The sequence below is a fragment of the Scylla paramamosain genome, chromosome 3 (assembly GCF_035594125.1).
Source record: "Scylla paramamosain isolate STU-SP2022 chromosome 3, ASM3559412v1, whole genome shotgun sequence".
NCBI classification, from domain to species: domain Eukaryota; kingdom Metazoa; phylum Arthropoda; class Malacostraca; order Decapoda; family Portunidae; genus Scylla; species Scylla paramamosain.
In genome coordinates, this window is record NC_087153.1 from 6,285,039 (window position 1) to 6,310,000 (window position 24,962).

Below are 24,962 nucleotides of genomic sequence, written 5' to 3' on the forward strand. Positions count from 1 at the left end.
TCTCTCTCTCTCTCTCTCTCTCTCTCTCTCTCTCTCTCTCTCTCTCTCTCTCTCTCTCTCTCTCTCTCTCTCTCTCTCTCTCTCTCTCTCTCTCTCTCTCTCTCTCTCCATTCATATGTTTATTCCTAGGAAATTCCCCAAAGAGTGATCATAGCACTGGTTTTACTTAATCCAACAAAACATCAGGAGACTAACTTAGTACTATAAAATTTCTTCTGTATATTCCATCTTGACACATTCCAGTGTTTTCATTCTTTTCTTCCCATCCAGGCATCTTTGATTGTATTCACTTTAAAATATTTAAATCTAATAGTGTCAGGTATGAAGTGGTGTTAAATAGTGAAATTCATCTCTATGTTGTTTCTCTCCTGTTTAATAAACAAAGACATTATAGGTAATTTATATACTTTCTTGATATTGCCTAGCAGTGTCCAAATTTTCTTCAAATGATAGTGAGCAATCTTTCAGTGAATATTTAACACTTGACAGTGAGCAGTGTATTACTATTTACTGTAATCTTGATTGTTTAATGGAAATACTTTGAAAGTAAAAGTTGCACTTCAAGTAAGATTGGTGTTTTAACTAATGACATTCACATTATTTTGTTCAAATTATTCCTAGCAAGCTCTCCAGACTTTGTGGACTGTTCAAACCTGACTCCAGTACAATTAAATGTTGCAGGTTGAGGTTTCTAATTAACCAAGCCATGCATTCAAATAATTTTTCTCTTACAGAAGAGAATATGATATGGAGAGCTCGGTCATTTGGTGATGCACAGATGTTCAAGAGAGCCCAGGAACTCCGAACTCCATCATGTGACTCACTTCAGAGTTTGTATAATTAAAGGCATAGATCATAGAATCAATTAAGGAAAATTTAAAACATCACTGCAGCATAGGCCAGTTGATTGAACTAAGTAACACATTGAACTAAATTATAGTAAGTGGGGTCAGTATGTATATTTTGAAATGTGAATAGTAAAGTAATTTTTTTGAAAACATTTAAGGATGCACATGATAGATTTACTCAATCTTACACTTTACTTCATATATCTTTTACTTTACCTATAGTTGTTGGTAATGATTATAGCTTCTGGCCTTTGCTTGAATGCTGTATTCTGTATATTTATATTTCAAATCTATTTATAATTATGTTAGACTTTGTTGTTATTTCATGCCTTATTTGTGTAATATAACTCCTCTTATGAATCATTTTCTCATTGTTCTGAAAACATTTAGTTTAAATTGAATGCATTATATATACATATAAATAGAGCTTTGCAATATTCATCTTAAAAATTTAAAATAAAGTAATCAGGACATACTTTCTTTTAGTCAATTCATAAGAATTGACTGCCTAAAAGAATGATGTTCCTAATCATGGATGTATTCAACACTTGTGCAACTGATGTGCAAAGTTTCTTTCTTCACATGTACATACATACATACATACATACATGCTATCACAGCAAACCATTAGGCGGCCAACTGAAGCTCTGTGGGCTCTATTGTTTTCTTGTAACATTTTTTCCTCCTTATTAATATGTCTTAAGTAAAATATAATATGGCAGAATTATGAATACAACTGAGTATTTTCCTCCACATATTTTCAGACTTTTTCTGAATACTTTTATGACCTTGGAAAACAGAGAAATTAAAAGAAGTCAATGAGTAATGTGTATGAGTGTGAGGTAAGTAGATGGAAGACACTTGTGAGAATTTAGGAGTGATGTGTGTTTGTGTGTGTGTTCAAGTCCCTATGTATGTGTATGCTTCTCTCTCTCTCTCTCTCTCTCTCTCTCTCTCTCTCTCTCTCTCTCTCTCTCTCTCTCTCTCTCTCTCTCTCTCTCTCTCTCTCTCTCTCTCTCTCTCTCTCTCTCTCTCTCTCTCTCTCTCTCTCTCTCTCTCTCTCTCTCTCTCTCTCTCTCTCTCTCTCTCACACAAACATAAGTACACAAAGTTTGGCACATTTTGTAAGGAATGTGCAGGAAACACATATTCAGAATTTTTCTGAGGTGTTATCATAATGAAAGATTTCATCATTTCATTTAATCATTTCCATATTGCATACCTGAAACATGTTTGTTGATTGAAGATTAGTGGTAATTGTGTGGCCCTCACCATGCAAGCATGTATTACTTTTTAGGTAACACTTAATACTACAAAAATTATTTAGAAACTAAATAATCTTATACAAACAGTTGAATCAGTCCTGATTAGCATCCTTATAACCAGTGGTTTCAAATCCATTGTGTTGTAGTGCTCACCAAGATCATTAGAAACTTTAAAAGACGTAATTATTGCAGGGAAACAAAAAATGATTCACAAGCCCTATAGTTTTGTGATACTTTGTTGTTAATAAACATGTGATATATTGCACTAGATCTCTTTTGAAGATTTGTGGAAAATTGTCAGTAAAGTTTAACTTGTATATAAAGACTCATGGATCAACATTATTAACAAGCAGAATGGTTACACTTTATTAAGTAGATATTTTCAGTTAACCATTGAATGACTACTGTAGTAGTGGAAATCAAAGACAAAGCTAAAGTGCTGAGTAAAGAATAGCTAGATATTTGAAAATCTTACTAAGATTTTAAAGAGAAAGGTTCTTGCAGTCTTCACTCATAGATTTTTCTTCAAAACTGCTTTTTTGTAACCACTTTGGTTATGAATTTTACTATTTTTAAACTTTGAATAATAGAACAAGAGGTAGTTTGCAGTAAATGAGAAATAATTTGTCATTGAAGCTTAAGGCCTTTGGGTGGTATATTTTTATTAACCACTCTCTACATCACCATAACTATTTATAGAAAGGAGAACTGCTGTGAATTTTGCCATAGTCTATGATGGTATCATATGGCCAGCAGTTGAGGGCATTTAGTTTTTTCTGAAAGGAGAATGAAACATTACTGAGTGGAAAATGAAGTGTTATCATTAAGATGCTCCCTGTCATGAGCTGCTCAGTCTTTTATGGTTTAACATACAGAGTTTACCTACTTCAAAGACATTCTTATTTTACCATATACTATATCCCTGCCTCGCAAGGTCAACTTTTTTTTTACTTCTGAATGAATTCATAATTTACTTTTGCTTTGGTATGTTGTATTTCACCCTGTTCCAAGTTATTAATACTTCATGTTTGATTGAAATCTAATACTTATATGATTCTTCAAATGCTTTCATGATAAAAAAAATTAATAGTTTCTCTCTTGTGTCAACAGATATGAGTAGGAAGTGTAAAGTCACTTTGTTAAAAGACATATGCAATGCTAGGTTGCAAATTACTTTGTTGAAATATTATGGGATATTTATGAATATACATATATAGAAATTGGTTAAGCCTTTTCTTTATTGTATTTTTATGTAATAAAGTTATTAACAGGTTCTTTATTTGTTTAATGACACTTTTATGAAATCAAGAATATATGTTACACATGAAATTAAGTACAGTGCAACCTCGGTTATCGAACGCCTCCCTTTTTGAACAATTTGGTTTTCGAACAAAATTTTGAACTCATTATTGCTTTGGTTGTGGTACCATAATTCAATTCTTGAAAAAAGTTACTTGGTTTCAAACATTAAAAGACATAGCAAAAGCTGATGTTTATTGCTAATTTATAGTTTATATAAATATTTACTTCATTTTTATATATTTGGAGGAGAGACAAAAAAAATCATCCAGGTATTTTATATATTTTACATATGAACTTTTTTTAAAGTTTTGTTGACAATAAATTACTATTGCTTCATTGCATGTGGACATGTTAGGATAGGAATGGAGCAAGTAAATGAGAATATACCTAGTGATAACAGAGCACCAAAACTTATTACACCCTGTGTAAAGTCCTACCATCATGTTTTATATTTATGTATTTTAAGTATTATCAACATCTGTATGGAGTTTTATTGACAAATTACCAATGCTCCATTGTCTGTGGAATATGTTACAATAGGAATGGAGCAAGTAAACAAGAGTAGTGAGTATGTATAACATATTTGGTGCAGATGTTTTTTTAATGTTTCCTTGTTTCTTGCTCCATCATTCTAAAGACTTGTCATTATTTTAGAAAGAAGAGTGAGGAATGCTTAGATGTACAATTATTGGGACTGAACATCAATGAAAGTAGATAAACCATTAAAATTATGTTAGTGCTATCTCATGAAACATAAGAAAGCACATGACTGCCACATCAAACAGAGAAATGAAGGCAGGCAACAATATCTGGTTTGATCAGTAGTGAACACATGAAGAGTCTTATGATGAATCTATGTTAATCATCTGGTACTCAGAATAAAAGAAGAAATGGTAATTCTGTGCATTGATTATGGACCATTCTGAGACAAAGTTCTGACCTCCAAGTTCTCTCATTTATTCTCCCCAATACCCCCAGAGCCCTGTTCCTCACATCACTAACCTAACATACACCATGAGATTTTCCATTTCCTAACCTTGGTATTACTCTCTTGAAAATAGTTTTGTTTACCTATGTACATACTGTCTATTATGCATAGTATGTAGATATCACCCCCAAATAAATTATGAAAGCACCAACATGGGAGGCAGCCTTTTGTAAGACTTATGATTGTTACTTGTTCCAATGAAGACAGACAAACAACCAGTTGAGCGGTAATGGATGAAGAGAAAAGAAAATGTAAATTTGCAGATTCAGTAACTGCAGCATGTGTTAATACTTATAATTTTTGTTCTTTTGACCTTCAGATCATGGTTCACCAAGGTAAAGATCAGTGGCTTCACCTTTATCAAATCACCTACTACATAAAAACAGAAAATATTTAGATTTGGTGACAGAGCATGGCAAAAGTGGCATATGGTAATCTGCTCAAAATTCTGTGATTGAAGGTAAGTTATGCCTCCTTGTCTTACTAATGCAATATCTACCAATTTACTTGCATTGTGGATTACTTGCATCTGATAGTGTTTACTCTAAGTATACAAGAAACTGTATTATATAATTCATGATTTGTTGTTTTTTCAAGTAACTGTTACAGTTATGCATGCGGTATATGAATTTGTGTGACAGGTGACTTCACATAGTTAAGAGTGTCATAATGACTTAGACCACAGGATGGAAAGATGCTGGAGAGAAATAGACCCAACACCTGCACTCAGCTTATTCCAGTGGATTGTTTTATTATATATCAATAACAACACACTGAATATTTACAAATTCATTTGAAGTTCCCTTACACTATCTGCTAGTAAGACACTGTGATCAGCAAACAAGCTTGCTACCACTTCCTAACCCACTCTATTCACTCAGCTTTAGATTAATATTTCCAACTTAGCATTAATCTCTCTCATGCCATCCATACCATAAAACAATGAACTACCATGGAATCATCACACGTCCCTGCCTCACTTCTCTCCTGCTCCTGAAACAAAACCCTCACTGTTACTACTACTGTTACTACTACCGCTACTACAAAGACAGGCAAGTTTTATGCAGGAACTGCCACGTGTCGGCCCGATGGCATCCTGCACCAACACATGTGTTACTACTACTACTACTACTACTACTACTTCTCGTCCTTGGCAAAGCAGGGAAGAAGATAACTAATAAGACCAAAAGACCTATTGTTTGAGTCATCACAGTGTTACGCCGTATGTGTGTGTGTGTGACTGTCATCTTCCGCTTTTTTTTTTTTTTTTTTTTTAATTATCAAGCAAAGAAGTGTGTGTGTGTGTGTGTGTGTGTTTTCCGCTGTCTGAAAACATAGTACAGATGAACGCAATATTTACAGCCTGCTATCATGCCATCTAAGAATATTTACAGCCTGCCATCATGCCATCTAAGAATTATGTATTGTGTAAGCAGTCCCAGTATCCTTGAGGCGCCAAGATACGTACGCTCATCACTGAAGCAGACCGCCTTTGCCTGTATCCGCATTGTTGTTGTGCCACTTTATTCTTCATTGAGAGAACCAGTTAGAGGGAGTGGGAGAGCCAGCAAGTAGTAGATTGTTTGTTACACTGAGCAGTACTGGTGAAACCACGGTCAGCAGACGAGTTTGTAGGTTAATGTGGAATTTAATAGTTTGGTGCCTTTTGAACAATAGATAGGTAGATAGTAGATAGATAGGTAGACTGGCAGACAGATATGCTAATTCATTCCTATAATATTCCGAAACGCATTGTTCTCTCAGGATTGTTTTCAAAGATCGCGCAGATCATTAGTTGGGTTATTTCGATTTTTCTCCTTGATGATACGTAATCATTGTTAAATTATTACTAAAATCATAAAAAAAAACAGCGTTGAACTCACTCATAATTTCCACTGGAGACTTTTTTTTTTTAATGTTAGAAATAGAAATGACGAGACGTTTATGAATACGATTTTTAAAGTAATATCTAGAAGGAATTTTATATCTATGTCTTTGTGTGAAAGATAGAAGATGCACAAAGCAGCAGCAGCAAGTTTTATTTTCACTATCATACGTTTTCATTTACAGTTGCATTTGATCCAGTGCGAGTCAAAACAATATGGTGACGTCCTCATCCCATACCAGCGTCATCAGTTATCACTTCAAGCAGTCAGCGCCGCGTCACATCAGCTTGTCACTTACCATTCACTCTCTCTCTCTCTCTCTCTCTCTCTCTCTCTCTCTCTCTCTCTCTCTCTCTCTCTCTCTCTCTCTCTTCAAGCTTAGTGTGTGTTTGAGTGTATTTAAGTATTTTTATTTACCAATTCATATTTTGCAGCACATGATCCGTTTTTTTTTTTTTTTTTATAAAAATGTATGTTTTCTTTAAATTGACGAGTACTGTTTACACACACACACACACACACACACACACACACACACACACACTACTTTCAGTAATGCATTTCGCTGATCTATTGCTGTATTTGGAAAACTAGTTCTGCACATAGTTATCTTGTGTGTGTGTGTGTGTGTGTGTGTGTGTGTGTGTGTGTGTGTGTAAATACGTACGGTCACATAGAAGTTATTTTTGTTATGTGGTATACGAAACTGAAACGTTTTGGGTTCCCATCAGGACTGTGTGTGTGTGTGTGTGTGTGTGTGTGTGTGTGTGTGTGTGTGTGTGTAAATAAGTACTGTCACATAGAAGTTAATTTTGTTACGTGGTATAGGAAACTAAAATGTTTTGGGTTCTCATCAGGACTATTTTCAGAGGCCACAAAGATAATTAGTTGGATTGTTATTGTTTTTAGTTTTTTTTTTCTTTCTTTCTTTTTAGATAGATATGCAGTTATTATTAAACTGTCACTAGACTAATGAATGCATCCTTGAGAATTGTAATAATCTCTACTAAAGCTTGTTCAAAGTAGCCGATATAAAACTCAGAAACCTTTGCATCATTAGTGAGGAAAACTTTCAAGAGAATCTGATTATTAATCTTTGTGGCTTTTGAATGTGATTCTTTTAAGACTCCAAAGCATTTCAAAATACAGGCCAGTGTAGTCATGCTGACTACACTGCCCCTTGCACATCCGCCTCTCGCCTTTCACTCCTTATCTTATTTCAAGCCGCGGAGATGCCTTTTTTTTTTTTTTTTTGTACATATAGAATTGTAGTAATTACACTATTGAGAGAGAGAGAGAGAGAGAGAGAGAGAGAGAGAGAGAGAGAGAGAGAGAGAGAGAGAGAGAGAGAGAGAGAGAGAGATAAAATACATAAATAAACAAAAAAAAAAAAATATATATATATATATATATATATATATATATATATATATATATATATATATATATATATATATATATATATATATATATATATATATATATATATATATATATATATATATATATATATATATAATATTGTTGTATGGGGAGGACACATTATTAAAAGAGGTTAATTGTTTCCGATTACTGAGACACCTCTTGAACTATTTGTGGGGAATGCTGCGTATTCAGTAAACAGTAAGTTTTTCTAATCATATGTAGTGGGAGATGGTATCAAATGCCTTGGTTAAATTGCAAAAGACTGTTATTTGAAATAGCTTGTTGTCAAGTGTTATAAATACTTTGACAGAAAGAGAGAGAGAGAGAGAGAGAGAGAGAGAGAGAGAGAGAGAGAGAGAGAGAGAGAGAGAGATTATTTTCCCTTTTATAGACGTCATTCCTAGGATATCATTTGTGTAAGCGCCAGTGGGAAGTAAAGGTGGAGAGGTGGGCGAAGGTGGCGCTGCAGAGACGGCAGGTGTAGGGAGGCTGGTGGGCGTGTGCAAGCACGTGGCCCCGCAGGCTGCCAGCATCGCGGAAGGACGCAGGACAATACGGGCACGTGTAGGGCTGCTCGCCGCTGTGCCGTCGCTCATGAGACCTGAGAGAGAGAGAGAGAGAGAGAGAGAGAGAGAGAGAGAGAGAGAGAGAGAGATTATGGTCATGACAGGTATTAGGAAACTATTTTTATTTTGTTTGGTCTCCAATTCCATGATAGTCTACCGTAAGGTAATTCTTGGAATTGCACAGCTGAGTTAAATTTGAATCGCGTGATATTCTATATACATGAAGCGTTATTCCCTGAAAATCTTAATTCACATTCGATGTTCACCGGAGTTGTGATTTTGATAAAACGTGTGTGATATTATGGAATTGTTTGTTTATTTTTATGGTTTGCTCTTGAATATTCAATATATCAAATCTGAGATAAGCTTAACAATATCAAAAGGAACCACTGACGTTCTCTGTATAGTATACGATATAGACTTCACCATGTACAAGGGGTTATTGGTTGACGGTGCCATAAGCTTGAAATTAAATAGATCTCTGACTTCCCAAGGTAACCATACTATGAGTCTGGTAGGCTTTAATCTTAAGTTTATGATATTTAGATTAATTTAGAGATACTTGAAGTAAATAATGTTCCCGCGACCGAGCACTACGTGTCCTCGTGGTAAAATCCAACCTTCAGTCCTGCATTACCTCAGCCTGTCTTTTCTGCTAAAGGAGGCGCTGCATGTACCACAACGGAAGGGCTTGTCGCCAGTGTGCGTGCGGCGGTGTATTTGTAGATGCACTAGCTGGTTGAAACGAGACGGGCAGTCCGGACAGGCAAAGGGGCGGCCAGGAGCATGCAGGCGTTGGTGCCGCGTCAGTGAGATCTCGTCTCGCCACCAGGACAAGCACAGTTGGCATCTGAAATATTATTTAGTGGTATTGTGTACAGGAAAAAAATCATGTTTGTGTTTCTGTACATATTACCACGTACATTATGCAAAATGCACATCTATACAATTTAACAACTGGGAGTCAATGGTAGCAGAAATGTAATAAGCGGGAAGGAAGGAAGGACAATGACATGCAGATCACAACTAAATAAATAGATTATGTCTTCCAAACACTTTTTTTATGAATAAAATCTGAGCAAGCACAGCTTATGATTTGCCACAGTGAAAATTCTGTCACTGACGTTCATTTTGCTCATCGATTAAAAAAATAATTGTCATAGTTAAATTCAAGCGGCCAGCACGGTCGCCTCATCTCCCATCTGGACCTTCACTGACTCGCGACATCCTTCGTGTGCTGTCACTTTTTCGTGGCATCGCTAGCAAATGGAGAGAAATTCATGGTACACGCGCCACTTTTTTTGTGACAACCACAGGCAGTCCCATCAAAGACGACGTGGAGGTTTTCAGAAAAGTACTATAAGTACGAATTTCAAACATAAAAGTTACATAAACATAGCAGGACAGAAGAGCGGATTTCAGACATTACGAGTAAAGGTTGCCAAGTTAGTAATGTACCAATTTACATTTACTAATATTACTTTTTTTCAGTTATGCAGCGTGTTAATTGTAAGTATAGCTTTTTATTTATGATTTTATTTCATAAGTAGTGTACTACAGCATAATGTCACGTTTTGTGTAAGAGCCTTTGATGTCCGAGATCTGGCGTTCTGTCCTGCTGTGTATTACCAAAGTGAGCTTCGTTTTTCCTTCTTAAAGTAGCTATTCTTGCGAGAGCGTATGAATCAAGGAAGCGATGCACTACAGTATGGGTAATCTCATGACAGGAGAAAAGTGGCCATGGTGTAACCTGAACCCTGTAGAAGACGAGGACGCTCGAGACCCGTCGTTGTCTCCCATATTTGTATCCACGTCGTGCACTGCAGGTGCGAGACTCTGCGGATCCCTGCTTCTGTTTCTTTTTCTTTCATGCACGTTGTAATCTGGCAAATCTTTAATGAGTTCAACACTTATTACCTTTGAATCTTTCTTCTTTCTCAAATTCCTCAACTTTTCCCGGGAGTTCCGTGCAAAATGTGTTGCTATAGTCCTTGCGATACTTTCCGAGGTTCCTGATGTGGGAGCGTGGAGCATCGATTGTGAGCCACGTGAAGCTCCCCTTATCTTATCCGGATCCTTTTCGTCATGTTTGGACGCATGTCTAGAGTTTTCAGTAGTCTCTTCCTCTTCATATTCTGGAAGACTGAGTGCTGCCCATTCATTTTCTTCATTTAAACGAAGACTTTTACCTGATGTGTTTCTGTGTTGCTCAGAGTAACAATTTTGGTTGTTGAGCCGCGGCATGGTAGCAACGGTGGCGTTTTGCCAAGGATCTGTTATAAAGTAATGCAAGTCGCTGCTCCAGGATCCTTGCGCTGCTGTCTTGTCCCTTTCAGGTTGGTCATTTGAAACTAACGTTTCTTTTACGGGTGTTTGATGGTGGCACATTTCAGCACATTGACTTTCATGTAAAAGTAAATCCGCGGAAGCGTAATTTTCAACTATATCTTCACCCCCTTGCTTCCTCACGGCTGTTGAACTGACATTGCTAACTTCTTCACCTCTCCTGATTTCTTCTGAAGGATTATGTGAATATTTTTGCTTTGCTGACCGACATACACGGTCTCTAATCTTATATCTGGCACACATACTTCGAGTTGTTGTTCTGTTAGTTTTGAGTTGATTGCATTTATCACCCTGGATATCTGTGTCCTCACTCAATCGTTGGGAAGCTGGAGTCATTATATCCTCATCAGAATTGTGTTTACGTTTGCCTTTAGAATCTAGAGAACTGCAAGTTAGATGGTGTTCAGGCCGCAAAGATGTGTTCGAAGCGTTTAAATCCTGTTCGTCAAGAGAAGAGATTTGATGCACCAGATTAAGTTGGGGCAACGTGCAATCGTTTCTTTTGACTGCGTCATAAAAGTCATTGACTGAATCATTTTCAGGTTTCATTATCAAACTACCATGCTTGAAGATTGGAAGTACGTCTGTCTCTTTTCTCACTATCCATAATGATTCAATGTCTGTCTTTTCAGTGCACGCTGTCTGATCGTCCCTGCTCGGGTGCACAACTTTCTCTTCCCAGAATGTTACTTCATGGTGTTCCAGCTCTTTTCGTGAGTCACTGTGTTCGAAGAATCCCTCTTGCCTCCCATGTCCATCCATCTTTTCATTATTAGTCTCCGCTGTGTGTTGTGACGTCTGCTCTCTTGCGCTTTCCTCACAATCTATGAGAGCATCATGAAAAAAGCGTGGTAATGATAACTGTGTGGGACGTGAAATTGGCGCAACAATTTCAGATGTCTTTTTTTCCATTGACTCCACAAGCTCACGAAAACTAAACATTGTTCCTTGCTGAGCACTATACTCTTGTTATATATACTATGCTGGTTAAAGATTCATATACTTGAATGTGAGTACATCACACAGTAACACGATCACAAAGTCGTCGGTAATGATACTTTATCCATTAAAACCAGATAAACACTCGTGCTCTAAGAGGATGCCAGTTACCGTAGGACACTCGTATGTACACGCGCCATTGTTTTGAGCCTTCAGAGCCAGTGAGGACCTTCCAGGACGAGCACGTCCATAGGTAGTGTGCTGCTCGCGGATACTAAATTTATTGTGCTTTTTTTCCACGAGCTTCATCCGCATATGATAGGTGAGAGGGGCTGCTTGTAAACCTGGTACACAACGTCACGAGTGCTGGCCGAGTACTAACCACACAGAGCGGAGAGAATACTTATGAGTGCCCTGCCCCCGACACCAGGCAGAACAGACCACCCGGGGAAAGAAGCCATACCCCACCACCTTCCCACACACTCTCTCTCTCTCTCTCTCTCTCTCTCTCTCTCTCTCTCTCTCTCTCTCTCTCTCTCTCCTACACTAACATTTCACGTCCTTCATCTCTTCGTCATGTCCTTCATTAGTATCAAAAGCACTCCCCTAACAGACTCACACAGTTCCTTATACCCAACTCTTGTTCCTGCCACTTGTTCCGGGCTCGCAGCAAACGGTAATAGGACAGAGAGCACGTGTCCTTAGAGGGGGCTAGAGGAAGAGAAGTATAGAGGCACACTCGCTAATACTGTTATACTCATGCTAGGGATTGTTAGCTTGTTAATGCCTGTATTTGTTGAACTACTACCGCAAACACCACCATTACCACCACCACCACCACCATCGTTACAACTACTACTACCACCACCACTACTACTACTACTACTACTACTACTACTACTACTACTACTACTATTACTACTACTACTACTACTACTAATATTGTCACCAGCACTGCCACTACAGGAAAAGAAAAATTGAATAAGGAAATACAAAGTAAATTTCCCGTAATATTAATATATGCATTTAAAACCTATATTATTTCAACAATAATATAATTGCGTCCTTGAGAGAGAGAGAGAGAGAGAGAGAGAGAGAGAGAGAGAGAGAGAGAGAGACTTATTAATATTAATATTTACTGTACCATGATCCTTCATATTCCGAAAAAAAAAAAAAAGAAAGGCATGATATGTAGATGAAAATCATGTCACTCTGAAATGTCCCTCAAAGTGAGGCTTCGGAACATCTGCCGTTTCAGAACGTACGTTGAAGCTTCATGAGTGACTACCATTATTAGAAATGTCGCATAAAAAATCTTTTTTCCAAAGTTTCGTATCGTTTTTTTTTTTTTTTTTTTTTAGTCACCGTGTCTTGGTTTACCTGAAGAGACTACCAAAAAATAGATAATCAGTCAGTTAAAAACTTGGATCACAGAAACTCCAAATTCCTTTTCTAGATGGAACATATATACTTAGCCATTTAGAACGGAATATATTCAGCTTTTCAACTCAAATTCGAATTTTAGAATGTCGCAATAAATTCTACCGTTGCTCCTCCTTGAGATGAGTTTTGGAAAAGGAAGGTGTGGTGGACAAGACAGGCTGGGATACAGATACTGTGATTTATGCTGATAGCGAAGATGCAGAACATTTTCTCTCTCTCTCTCTCTCTCTCTCTCTCTCTCTCTCTCTCTCTCTCTCTCTCTCTCTCTCTCTCTCTCTCTCTCTCTCTCAATCGTGTGTGTGTGTGTGTGTGTGTGTGTGTGTGTGCATTCATCTCACACAATTGCCAGGTGTCTGTGTTAAAGGCTTCATTATAACTGTGTAACACCAATACCGTTCGCCGCGACGCTGCATGCCTTCTTAACACACACACACACACACACACACACACACACACACTCAGTATTCAGCCAACGCTGTTGCTTGTCGTATCTGAGACTAACGTGAAATCACCCTGCTGCACTGACTCGGCGTCACTTCCGCGTTGGAAGACCCAGCAGGAAGATAATTCTCTTAAGTGTGATGACGTCATGCGTCCTAATATCTACACTGACAGCTCTCTTTACGCACTGAAGGGCAACTGTCCTTTACACGGATGACTCATGTCCTCACAGGCCGCCCTGGCGGGAGCTCCGTCCTGATGCAGGATGGTGGGGATAACTCTTGCTCGCGTCCACCACCGCCCTCCTCACCCGGTTATACTCGTTCATCCGCATAGGATTATCAAGGATCTCTTTCCACATTGAACCGCAGCAGTCCCGAATGTCATATTGGCATTAATACTTTAATCAATATTAATACAAGTATTGAGAATGGTTGCATTCGTATTTAGTTTGAATATATTGACATTTACGTTATTATTAATATTGATATCAGTATTATGTTTATTCTCACTCAATCCTTCAAAACTTCATAAGTAGCCAGGGAGGAAGATTCTCAGCTGGATTTCTTTCCATGTCAGACTTTGAGGGGAAAGAGTGAGCTGGGCAGACCAGCAGGTTACCAAGACGGCCCTTTCACTGTCGAGCATCACGGCACCAGCAAAGAAGATAACTAGAGGAGGCTGCAGGAAAGTGGCCAAAACTTAGTCTCAACATTCCTTGCAGGAAGGCTCCTATCCTCCATTTGGCATCTGTTAGATGCTCGAGTTGAAGCGAGTTATTCTGCAAATTGCATACATTTTTACACTCAGTTGTGGATGTATTATGGAGTTCACTTCTGACACATATAAAGTTATAGAATGACAAACATTAACGCACTACACCCACACCAGCAAAGAGTCTTCCCAGATGTCTCTGAAATGATAAAACACAACAAGCGGCCTGTAATGGGGCTTCAATAAGTAAGCCGCCACCTGATATGGGATATTGTGAAACTATGAAGGGACATACCGTGATCTACACAAACACACACACACACACACACACACACACACACACACACACGGTGAATTACTTTTTAGGAAGAATGTTTTGCAAACAGTCATGTTATTTACATAAAGTTTGTTTTACTCAAATGCAAGAGCAGCAGCAACCACAGTAACGGTTACGACAGCAGCAAGAGGAGAGAAAGCAACAGCAGCTACTGCAGCAGCAAAACATCAACATCAACAACAACAACAACAACAACAACAACAACAACAACAACAACAACAACAACAACAACAACAGCAACATCAACAACACAAATTACTATCAGCGGTATCAACAGCAGGTTCTAATAATTTTGTCCTCGCTGGGTGGTTTGAAATTTCTTATCTGCTTTCCTTTAGCCTCGTCATCAAGTGTGGTTTAGTGTGGCAGGAGAGTGCAGTTCCAGCTATGTTAAGGTGTTACATCTACATATAGTGCCAGCATGTCCTAATGTTGTATACACATATGTGGCATTAAAAGGGTACGTGTGTGTGTGTGTGTGTGTGTGTGTGTGTGTAAAAGTTACATGTGATAAGAATAGGAATGTCAGTGAATCTTGCTTTTGAAGTGTCACACATGTTGATACATTTCCAACCTTGATCATCTGTTAATAAATCAATAGATAAGTTAATAGGTAAATAAAATTACGCTAAAGGAGATGAGCAAAGTGTGTCTGTTTCTGTCACGTGCCGTCCAGCAGGAGCCTGGCGGTATCCCTGGATCTGCGTCCGATGCACGCCGGCGCTCGGGGTGGGATGTGGTGGGATGCAGCCATGCACTAACTATTCACAAGGTGTTCTTGTATACTGTCTCACCTTATGACAGTGAGGGTATTTAAGCTGGAAGGCAGACTGGATGTAATTGGGTGGCAGGCGGGCATTGCTCACGCAGCCAAGCCCACACCCTTCTTCCCTGTCTTCCCGTTTTTGCTCCGCCCCGCGCTGCAACGCAACCTTGTCAGCTGTTCCTTGTCCAGCTGCTTTGCGCGCGGCACGCTACACCTAATCCCTTCATGCAGTGCTTATCAGTAAGCCACCACTACAAACCATGGGCAAACAAATACAATGAAGTATTCTACTCAAGCAAAGAAAACAGAAGTATATAATTTAGATTTTCATTTAGTCGATTAATTAATTATTTTTTTTTTTACTATTTATTTATTTCAATAGTTTATCTTAATTAAATAAAGTGAACGCCTTAAAACGTGATATTGTAACAAGATTCTCTCTCTCTCTCTCTCTCTCTCTCTCTCTCTCTCTCTCTCTCTCTCTCTCTCTCTCTCTCTCTACCTAACCTCCCACCCCTCCTGTCCTGCAGTGAACCCAAGCATGATGATGATGATGATGGTACATCTAACCGCTTGTAGATCGAAAATATCTGGAACATCTTGGCATTTCAAGCGAATTAATTACGCACAAGGCAGCTCAGTGGACCTCCTTGTTTTGCTATATAAGCATGTATATCGTAGGTTCATATACCTAGGATTTTATTGATCTTTACGTCATTGTCTGGAGCGTGAGTGGCGTGGATGACATCATCAGTGACGTCATGATTTCTGCTTAGCGAGGCTCCGCCATGCAGTGGAAATTATGCACGAATCAAATTTGCTGCAATTTTTCTGTTACAATTTTTTAATTATGTTTATATATGAATATTAACTAAAGTAACCCACATGATACAAAATAGAGCCTTTTTTTTCTGAAATAGTATGTAAGAAAGAGGAGCACTGGCACCTCACGCTTGGATGTTGTTGTCTAGCGGTCGACCAATGAGCGTCAGTTGTGTCTAGTGTGCCGGACAGTAGAGGTGTACACCGCTCTCTTCGAGGTGGTTGTCATTGACAGTGGTGTTGATTCAGTTTATTCGTGGATTCCTTGGATAGGCGTTGTCTTGGAACACAGGATTGTCGCCGAGAGACAGCAAGGCAGCAGGTATGTAGAGAACACAGCGGGAAACACCTCAGAGAGGCGAGTGGCAGCTGCTACTGATACACGGCGGCCAACGTTTGCAGGGATGCGTTTTTTTTCTCTCTCTCCTTCTCCATACCATTGTTTGAATCGTGCTGATGCCAGGCTTGCAGTGTGGGCTGAGTGGTGAGTGACAACTTGGAGTTGCCCTGGTGAGATAGTTCAGGGGTGATGAACTGGCGATGAGCACCAGGCTATATAGTACTGCCGCCGCGGTGGTGGTTGGGGAGGGTCGCGGCGCCAGGCCCTCTTTGCCCTCACATCAGTTGGCGCTTCCTCCAGCCACACTCAGATGTGTTGGGATACGCTGCTGGCGCCAGGTGTGCCCAACACTAACCTCTTAGGTCCCTTAGGTCCTGGTGAAGATCCCACATGGCGTTAGGCCTATCAGACAGGGTGTGGAGGGCGGGGCGGGTCGAGGCGATGACTGCTGGGTTCCTTTTTTTGTGTTCCCGCCGCCACGTGGGGGTGGCTAAGGAGCGGTGTTCAGGCAGATAAACTGACTGACTGGACGCCCGTATGTAGGTGACAGTATACGTATATAATGCCATCTAAGTTGTCAGTTTCGTTTGGACCTGCGTCGATTCAGTAAGATAAATTCCTGCTGTTTTGCGAAGAGTTGTAGGTTATAGGTGATTTTTACGTATTTTCGTGTTAATGTATATGGTATGAGCTAAACCAGGCTTTCAAGTCGTATGTGATATTTTGATGTGTTTGTAAAGGATTTTTATTAAATGATCTGTTTGCTTAGTTATTAAGGTGTAGAGGGAAGGAAATGCTGAATGTGACATTCATTCATCTTGCTGAGGAGCCTCAGTTTCATCTGCGCCCTAGGAATTGATGGAATGAACCAGTTCATCATCTCTCTTTCATGAAAATAAAAACATCGATGGCAGTGATTTGCTGAGTTGTAACAAAAGTTTGCCTTACGGTGTAGTGTAGGATTACCGACGTACCGCGCCGTGTATGGTTTCTTGAGGACGCTTAAGCAACATTGTCTTCCTGAAGTAATAATGTGTTTACTTGATTGTGGATTGATGATTATGTGGCTTATACAACATGTAGCTTGTTTATTAGTCATTGTAATGAAAAAAAGTGACATTTTTATGAGCTCTTAACAGCTTAAGGACAGGCCTTGGTAGCCCTGGCTGTGTGCTGCACTACAGCATTGGTCTTCCCCCACCCTCGTCCCCCCTCGCTTCGCTCACCACCCGCCAGTGTTCCGGGTTCGCCTGCAGGCAAGACGACCCAACTTGTTTGCTTACATTGACGAGTGCTTTTCTTTTTTTCTGGGAAGCAGCCCGATCTGTTTACTGCACTCTCATGGGTGCCAATTGTGACTGACTGCGATAGTGTTGGATCTGTATGATAACATGCACTTAGAACATTAATTACATTTATTTCCTTTATAGCCAGTTGTACTTAAATAGTAATTTAAAAGCGATGCTGCCTTGTCAGTGTATAAGATGTAACGGAGTAATAAGTGCAGATTTCAACGGTTTTGTTTCCTTTAATGATAATTTACATTAATTAAGAAAGCGGTTATCTTTCATTATGGGTTGCTCGCCAGCTGTTATTACGTACCACTTGGATGAGTTCACGGCATTAGTTGCAGACATACGAATAGTGGAGCGTATCCAAATGCAAATATAATTTTAGAGAAACTGTATTCTGAGACTGGAGTGCTGATGCTTAGTTTTCAGGCCGTGCTTGACTGAGTGAGGTAGCATATTAGCAGTAGAATTAAACTAAACTTCATTCTTTAGAATATGATCATGTAGCGATATAACAAGACGAGTCTTGTCACTGGACAGCTGCCGTGGCGAGTGGTGGCGACGGGGATAGTAATATACACCAGTTCTGGGAGGGGGGATACCGTTGGTAGGTGGCAACACGAGGTGAGGATGAAGAACATTAGAAGCCATTATCATAACAGTCATGCCGCTAATTGGAGTGAAGAGCCGCATTAGCAGCCCCCACAGAACAATACCGCCGGGCCGTTGTGGAGTGTGCTTGACAGACGGCAGTGCAGCGCTGCACCCAATGAGAGTACCATCACCTAGGCGGTGTGCGGTGGCGACGCTAGTGGAGGAACCGTCAGGTAATGGTAGTGGCGGTGTGAAGAATGATCGAGATTTGCTGTTTATTGGCTGCTGGGGCGAGCAAGGCCACAGTTAACCACAGTAACATAACGGATAGCCTACCGCCTTCCCTCTTTTCCACCATTCACCCACTCTCAGGGTTATCATCTGCAGGATAAAGAGAACAGTCCATTGTAGGTGTGTTCTTAACTGTCCCGAGAGGGAAATGTTGGGTGTTGTTCTTGGTGACCCCGCTTGTGGTTGGTGCGCTGGCGTTATTCTAGTCTAGACTACGGCAGTCAGTGGTGATGGCGATGTTAACACATAACCACAACGTTGTCCTCCTTCCCGCCCATTCCTTGATAGCCTCACCGATACTGTGTTGTATTCAAGTAGTGTATCCACAGAGAATAAATCCTCAACATGTATTTGTCAGCGTTGAGAGAGAGAGAGAGAGAGCAGTGTGTCCTGAGCGGAAGGAGGGAGGTAGCACATCTTGGGGGCGGATCCGGGTGTTTCCGCCTGCTGCCTCCCAGCCGGCCAGATGGTCACATTGTTTCCTGGCCGCCACCTGCCTGCCGCCTCGCCGCCCCTCGCCTGGGTTGCAGCCACCGCCCATCACGATACACACGTGGATGAAAGTCCTGATCTGAATGTAAACAAATGGACGAAATGCTGTTTGTGCTGGCGCGTGAACGGCGACTAGCAGTTTGCTTATGTATTTACCTCCTTTTTGGGCTGCCTCCCGTATAACGCACTGGTGGCAGGGGCGTGGTCTAGCAACTTCCAGGAGAGAGAGAGAGAGAGAGAGAGAGAGAGAGAGAGAGAGAGAGACCTTGCTACAGCGGTACTCATTAAAGAGTTTAGTTTCACCTTCACCTAATACTTTGTTTAGATGTGAGATTGTCGCCATACTTTTAGTCTTATGTTTCATATGCTGCATAAGGTGACACTGCATGGTGATTGCATTTTATTGCAAATTCAAGCGGCAAACTGTGAAGAAAGAAGTGGCCCAGAACTCCAAAATCTGAAGCTGTTTCGTCGGGCGGTGAGCGTGGCGCTGCCTGTCATCGCCCTTTGCGGTGTGCTGGTGTCCTCCGTCTGCTAGAGGGAAGTGCGCACTACGTCGTGTCATTACCTGCTAACTGCTCGGCCCACCATACTGGAAGCTCTCTTCATCCCTCGCCCACCGATGGCACTGACTCTCCTTGCATCCCGATTTAGTGTGGAGATTCGGGGCGTGTATTGTACTATCGTATCAATGAAATAAGGTAAGGGGAAAGCCGCGCAACTTACATAGTAAGACAGTACCCACTGCCCACGCACTTCATTCCGAAATAAGATGAAATAGATTTTTTTCTTTCTTTAGGAATAGCATGTCATTTCTCGTTGCATAACCACGCTGGGCTCGCTCACTGTGTACACAGATGGCCTGATTCTAATAGTTACATCCCAAGGGATGGACAGCGTCCTCGACCTCACACCACTGCAGACAGAACGAAAACTTATGGCAGAATGCTGATAATTTGTCACGCCTGTCAGCATAACATCCTAAAGTTTGGTTCTTTTGGAGGCGCCGTTCTCGGCCCCACCACACCTAACAGTGGCTAACCAGATGGTGAGGTGGGTACCCAAGGCTCTTGTGGCGCCGCTTGTCACGTCCGTCCCCTGACACCGGATCAGCCGAATGAGAAAACAAAAGACGCTATCATGATGTCGATAACAGCGATGTTTGGCAGCACTACAGCCTCCTGTTTTTCGTGCTCTGAGTTGGAACGCTGGACACGGCGCGTGGTAGGATGCTTTGATGGTATTAGGCTTATTCCACCTGTTGGCTGCAGCCGCGGTAGCGTGGCCTGGTTTCTGGGGGAAGGCACTCGCATATCAGGGGTGCCAGCACAGGCTCCTCGTCCTTCGCTCTGCTTCTTGTCAATGCCAACGAGTGAAAATGAAAGGTGAAAGCAACAATAATGTCAGTGAGAGTGGAGATAATTAAATCAGTTCATTAATATGAACTGCAAATGAAATCCCCGAAGTTTATTTTTTTATTCATTTATTTATTTATTTTTTTTTTTGAGATGGTCTTGACAGCCATTAGGGATGGACGCAAGGACTTGATGCATCAACGACACTTAAGGACAAACAACGAAAAAAAAGTTTCAGACAGTCATGAATGTATGTTGTGAAACTCTGCGCAGGTTAATTACATGTTATTATGTTGTCAAGGACGATTTCGTTAAGACAATGTGCTAATTACCAATAAGGACTGGATAATCACCTTATCTTTTCAGATTTGAAATTAAGCATCTCGCTACATTACAAGTGGTAATCATGAAATTGCTCATGAAACAATTGGACTGAATTGTAAAATCAGTTTTTAACACTTACTTTTCACTATATGTCCAACTTCCACTAAAACAAATGCCTACAAAGTTTTTTTTTTTCTCTCTTTCGTAGGTACATATTGATTAATTAACGGTAAGTGTCCATTGAAGTTTTTTTTTTTTTATTTCATGTAGCTGCTATGCACCAGCACAAGGACACTAAAGTTGTGTTGTGGTTGGTCAGTGCTTGAACCTGTCCCTGAATGCAGCACTCACGTTGCAAGGCAGCTGTTGATGAGCCTCCGCAGTCTTGGCGTGCTTCGCTTTGCAGTGACGGCCAGGATAATGATGGCAGGATATGCCTGGCTACACAATTTAGAAGTGCAGGTTAATTTACAGAAAGATGATCTTTAGCTGTTTCTCGTATAACAGCGACAGGGATGGACGCATCTGCAGTCTTGATCTGAAATAAACTCAAGGGCGGCGTGACACCGTGTGGTCTGCGTGGTGGACGATGAGGGACGACTTTGCCCCCAAGCTGGCGGTGCTTCCATGCGTGTAATGCGATGCTTTTTGTGTGCGAGACGGAAGCGGACTGAGTGATGCCGGAGCAGTGGACACGTACTGTGTGTGTGTGTGTGTGTGTGTGTGTGTGTGTGTGTGTGTGTGTCACATACATGTGATGATGCTCAAGGTGACGACGTTTGTGGACACTTTCCAAGCCGCACGATGGTGGAGGGGCAAGGAAAGAAGCGAACATGTAATGACACCGGGAACACCCAGCCTGGCTGCTGCCTCAAGGTTGTGCTGCGGAGGGACTCGGCGGCTCTTTGAGTGCTTTTTGAAGGGCGCCAGATTAGCACTGTATCAACACTCCTCTAAGATCTTCCTGCATGCCGGCGTGCACAGCAATGCAGCAAGTGTGTGGTGTGTGGCCCTGCTGTTCACCGTCCTAAGGAGCAGAGCGGCTCGTCAGCCCGGCGTCACTTTCTGGTTTGTTTACACTTGCGGCGACCACATGGCTGGCCGCTCATTGGGCTCTCCCACGCACCCATCGGTTTCTCTTTGCCGGACTGGGCTTATTTACATCGCATGGTGCATGACAGCATCAACTAGGCGTCGTGCTTCACGCCTCATCGCTCCACGGGGGGTGTGAGCTTCTAGGTACAGCGGTACAGTATGCTAGCCTTGGTTGCTACTGTTGCTTCTGCTGCTGCCCGATGCAACAATTAAAAATTAACACGTACATTGAAAAAGTCAGTCACCTGACACATGGCTTGTGTGTTTTGGCGCACGTGGCGGCCCTTCAGGCCCCCGGCACTGCTTGAGCTGCCCGGAGAGGTGATCCGCTGGTGGGTGTAAAAAATTTCCCAGCATTTCACAAAAACTTCCCTGCCACAGCAATACTGCCGTGTGCACCAGCTATCAAGGCGCCTCACCCTGCCTGTAGCCCGTGCTTATTGGTCTGCCATCTGGTGACCCTCAGACCTCACCCAGCCACTGATGCCAATCAGATCTGAGTCTGCCTCTAGCTTTGTACCCCTTGATGTTTGTAAGTCCTTGCTGCCATGCTGCCTACTGGAGCACGACTGGATTCCATTAAGTTTGTTTAACGAATTGCAGAGACAGTTGTTTGATATGACGAAGGAAGAGTCAGACTTGTCTGCATTGACGCGCGAACTGCGTCTCAGCCGGCACACGCCAGCTCACCAAGGGCGGGGTGGGGCCTCCCGTAATGGTGCCGCGGCACAACTGTCGACACAAGCTAGTTTGGCCTTAGGTGGTCTTTGTGAGAACTTTATAGTCAATCACCGGGGAAACTGTGACAACCGTTTTCCCACGAAGGTAAGCGGCTGTATCTATTAGGGGGAGGCATGGATGAACTCGTATACGTATGATATTAGTTCATTAAGTACTGACTTAATATTAAGACGAAACAGCTTTTAGCTCCAGTTGTACACAGGCTACCTAGAAATCTTATTCTTAGTAAAAATGAGGTACGTATCTTTCAGGAAGGAAACCACACGTCTTTACGAATGTTATACCGTAATACTTTGATTATAGGTTGTCTTTGGGTATTTACATGTTGAGGTATAGTGCATGGGATTGCTAGGTTTAAATAGGACAGTACTTCACTGAGAGACAGACTGGCAGGCAGACAGAGGAGGTGGGGTGATAGCACGTTATCTTTGTGTGTGTGTGTGTGTGTGTGTGTGTGTGTGTGTGTGTGTGTGTGTGTGTGTGTGTGTGTGTGTGTGTAAGAAAGACAAACAGACCGGCTGATGTTATGACAGGTCTAAATGTCTTGTCTTACTCATGTTTTGATTGCTGTACCACATTCTCTCTCTCTCTCTCTCTCTCTCTCTCTCTCTCTCTCTCTCTCTCTCTCTCTCTCTCTCACTTATCACGTTATCGTCAGCGCGCTTTGATTTGGTGACGAGAGAGAGAGAGAGAGAGAGAGAGAGAGAGAGAGAGAGAGAGAGAGAGAGAGAGAGAGAGAGAGAGAGAGAGAGAATTATAACGGTGATATAACAGGTGGAGGGAAGGGGGAGGAGGGAGGGAGCTCAGATTGATAGGTGTGTGGGGTTATAAAGAGTTCAGGCAGCAATAGAAGAGTACCCTTGAGAACTAAGATAAGGAGCCGCATTCTTAGCAGGAACCACATGGATATTACTAGATTTCACTCTTGTCCTTGGAAGTGGTGTTTGTTTGCTCAGCTTGTGAGTGTGTGTGTGTGTGTGTGTGTGTGTGTGTGTGTGTGTGTGTGTGTGTGTGTGTGTGTGTGTGTTGAAATAGGTGTAGTATATTGAGATCGATAAGCTAATGCGGCATATCCGGCCGTCACCCTCAGGTTATTAGGTATGTATTACAAACTTAATTAACTTGCTTTCATAAGGTGAGGAGGGAAGGGCAGAGTAAATAATGTAGCCTACACGTGTCAAAACATGGGAAGTATATGTATAACAGTCATAGTCATGCGTACGTTCAAGACTAGATAACGAAATGTCAGATGAATCAAGACACCACGCAGTCTCTTTGTATGCCCTAGGCAGGATGAGAGAGAGAGAGAGAGAGAGAGTAAATATCAGTAGTAGCAGTGCACGTGATGCCAGGGTCCGCCACGCCACCAATGTAAACAGTGGACCACGTGATGATGTGTGCGTCCGTCAGGCGGTCCGTGGGGCAGCGAGGCAGTGGGACGCGGTGCTCTGAGTCACTGCCCGAAGCTCTGTGGTCTTATCGCAGCTTGATATCATGTTTGTTTTCATGCATCCATAACTGCGATTCGAGGGTGCCTTATTTACTGGTGTTTACGGCGTCCCTGAGGGCTTCACTGGCTTCACTTGAACGTGTTTATGCTGCGAGGGCGTCCGTAGTCTAGGTGTGCGGCTGTGGTAGTAGTAGTAGTAGTAGTAGTAGCAGTAGTAGTAGTAGTAGTTTGGGGATGTGGCGGTGATAAAATAGTAGAAGAGATTTACTGAGCATCGTACTTATTGCGCGGATTTTGTCCTTTGCCTCTGTATGTGTGTGTATGTCTGTGTGTGTGTGTGTGTGTGTGTGTGTCAAAAATCAAGTGATAGCTCATAAGACGGCAGCGATAACGCACTTTCATACTGTATACACACACACACACACACACACACACACACACACACACACACACACACACACACACACACACACACACGGAGGAAAAGGTCAATTTCAGATAACAAAGGCAGCCTCAGGAGTCGTAGTAACAGTAGTGGTAGTTGTGGTGGTGGTGGTGGTGGTGTTTTCCGGTGTCTGTATGTGTGTGTGTTTTGTTTACGTTTACACTCCCGCTCACGTGACGCAGGGAGGGGGGGAGAAGGATGTATCTGTGGGGGCGGGCAGGGTGGTGGTGGCGATGGTGGCATTGAGGGGGTGTTTTAGTGTTGTGGTGGGGAAGGGGTAAGGGAAGGGAGAGTAGAGGTACGAGTATGCTGGGTGTTGGCGCTGCTGCAAGGTGAAGGAGGGGGTGAAAGACCTCACCTACACCTGTGCTGCTGTTGTACTACCTGTGTGAATGGCTTCTTGACACACACACACACACACACACACACACACACAGACACTTCTCATCCTCCTC

The 24,962-nt window shown here is 41.7% G+C and overlaps 2 protein-coding genes and 1 long non-coding RNA gene across 3 annotated transcripts in view; 2 read left to right on the forward strand and 1 right to left on the reverse strand.

The window, feature by feature from the left end:
* LOC135089628 (dnaJ homolog subfamily B member 12-like) overlaps positions 1–3,388 on the forward strand; it is a 28,084-nt gene extending 24,696 nt beyond the window's left edge. The window contains exon 7 of the mRNA XM_063985462.1: positions 735–3,388. Coding sequence (XP_063841532.1) covers positions 735–844 — 110 coding nt within the window. The 3' untranslated portion in view covers positions 845–3,388. The remainder of the gene's footprint in view (positions 1–734) is intronic.
* A 4,451-nt stretch (positions 3,389–7,839) lies between these two features.
* Positions 7,840–12,561, reverse strand: LOC135089633 (uncharacterized). Its single transcript, XR_010261565.1, has 3 exons — positions 10,031–12,561; positions 8,918–9,130; positions 7,840–8,315 (listed from the first exon to the last, which is right to left on the reverse strand). It is a non-coding gene; the product is annotated as an uncharacterized LOC135089633 (long non-coding RNA).
* Positions 12,562–16,245: 3,684 nt separating this feature from the next.
* LOC135089659 (ras-specific guanine nucleotide-releasing factor RalGPS1-like) overlaps positions 16,246–24,962 on the forward strand; it is a 103,918-nt gene continuing 95,201 nt past the window's right edge. The window contains exon 1 of the mRNA XM_063985547.1: positions 16,246–16,410. The gene's annotated coding sequence lies outside the window, so the exon portion shown is untranslated. The remainder of the gene's footprint in view (positions 16,411–24,962) is intronic.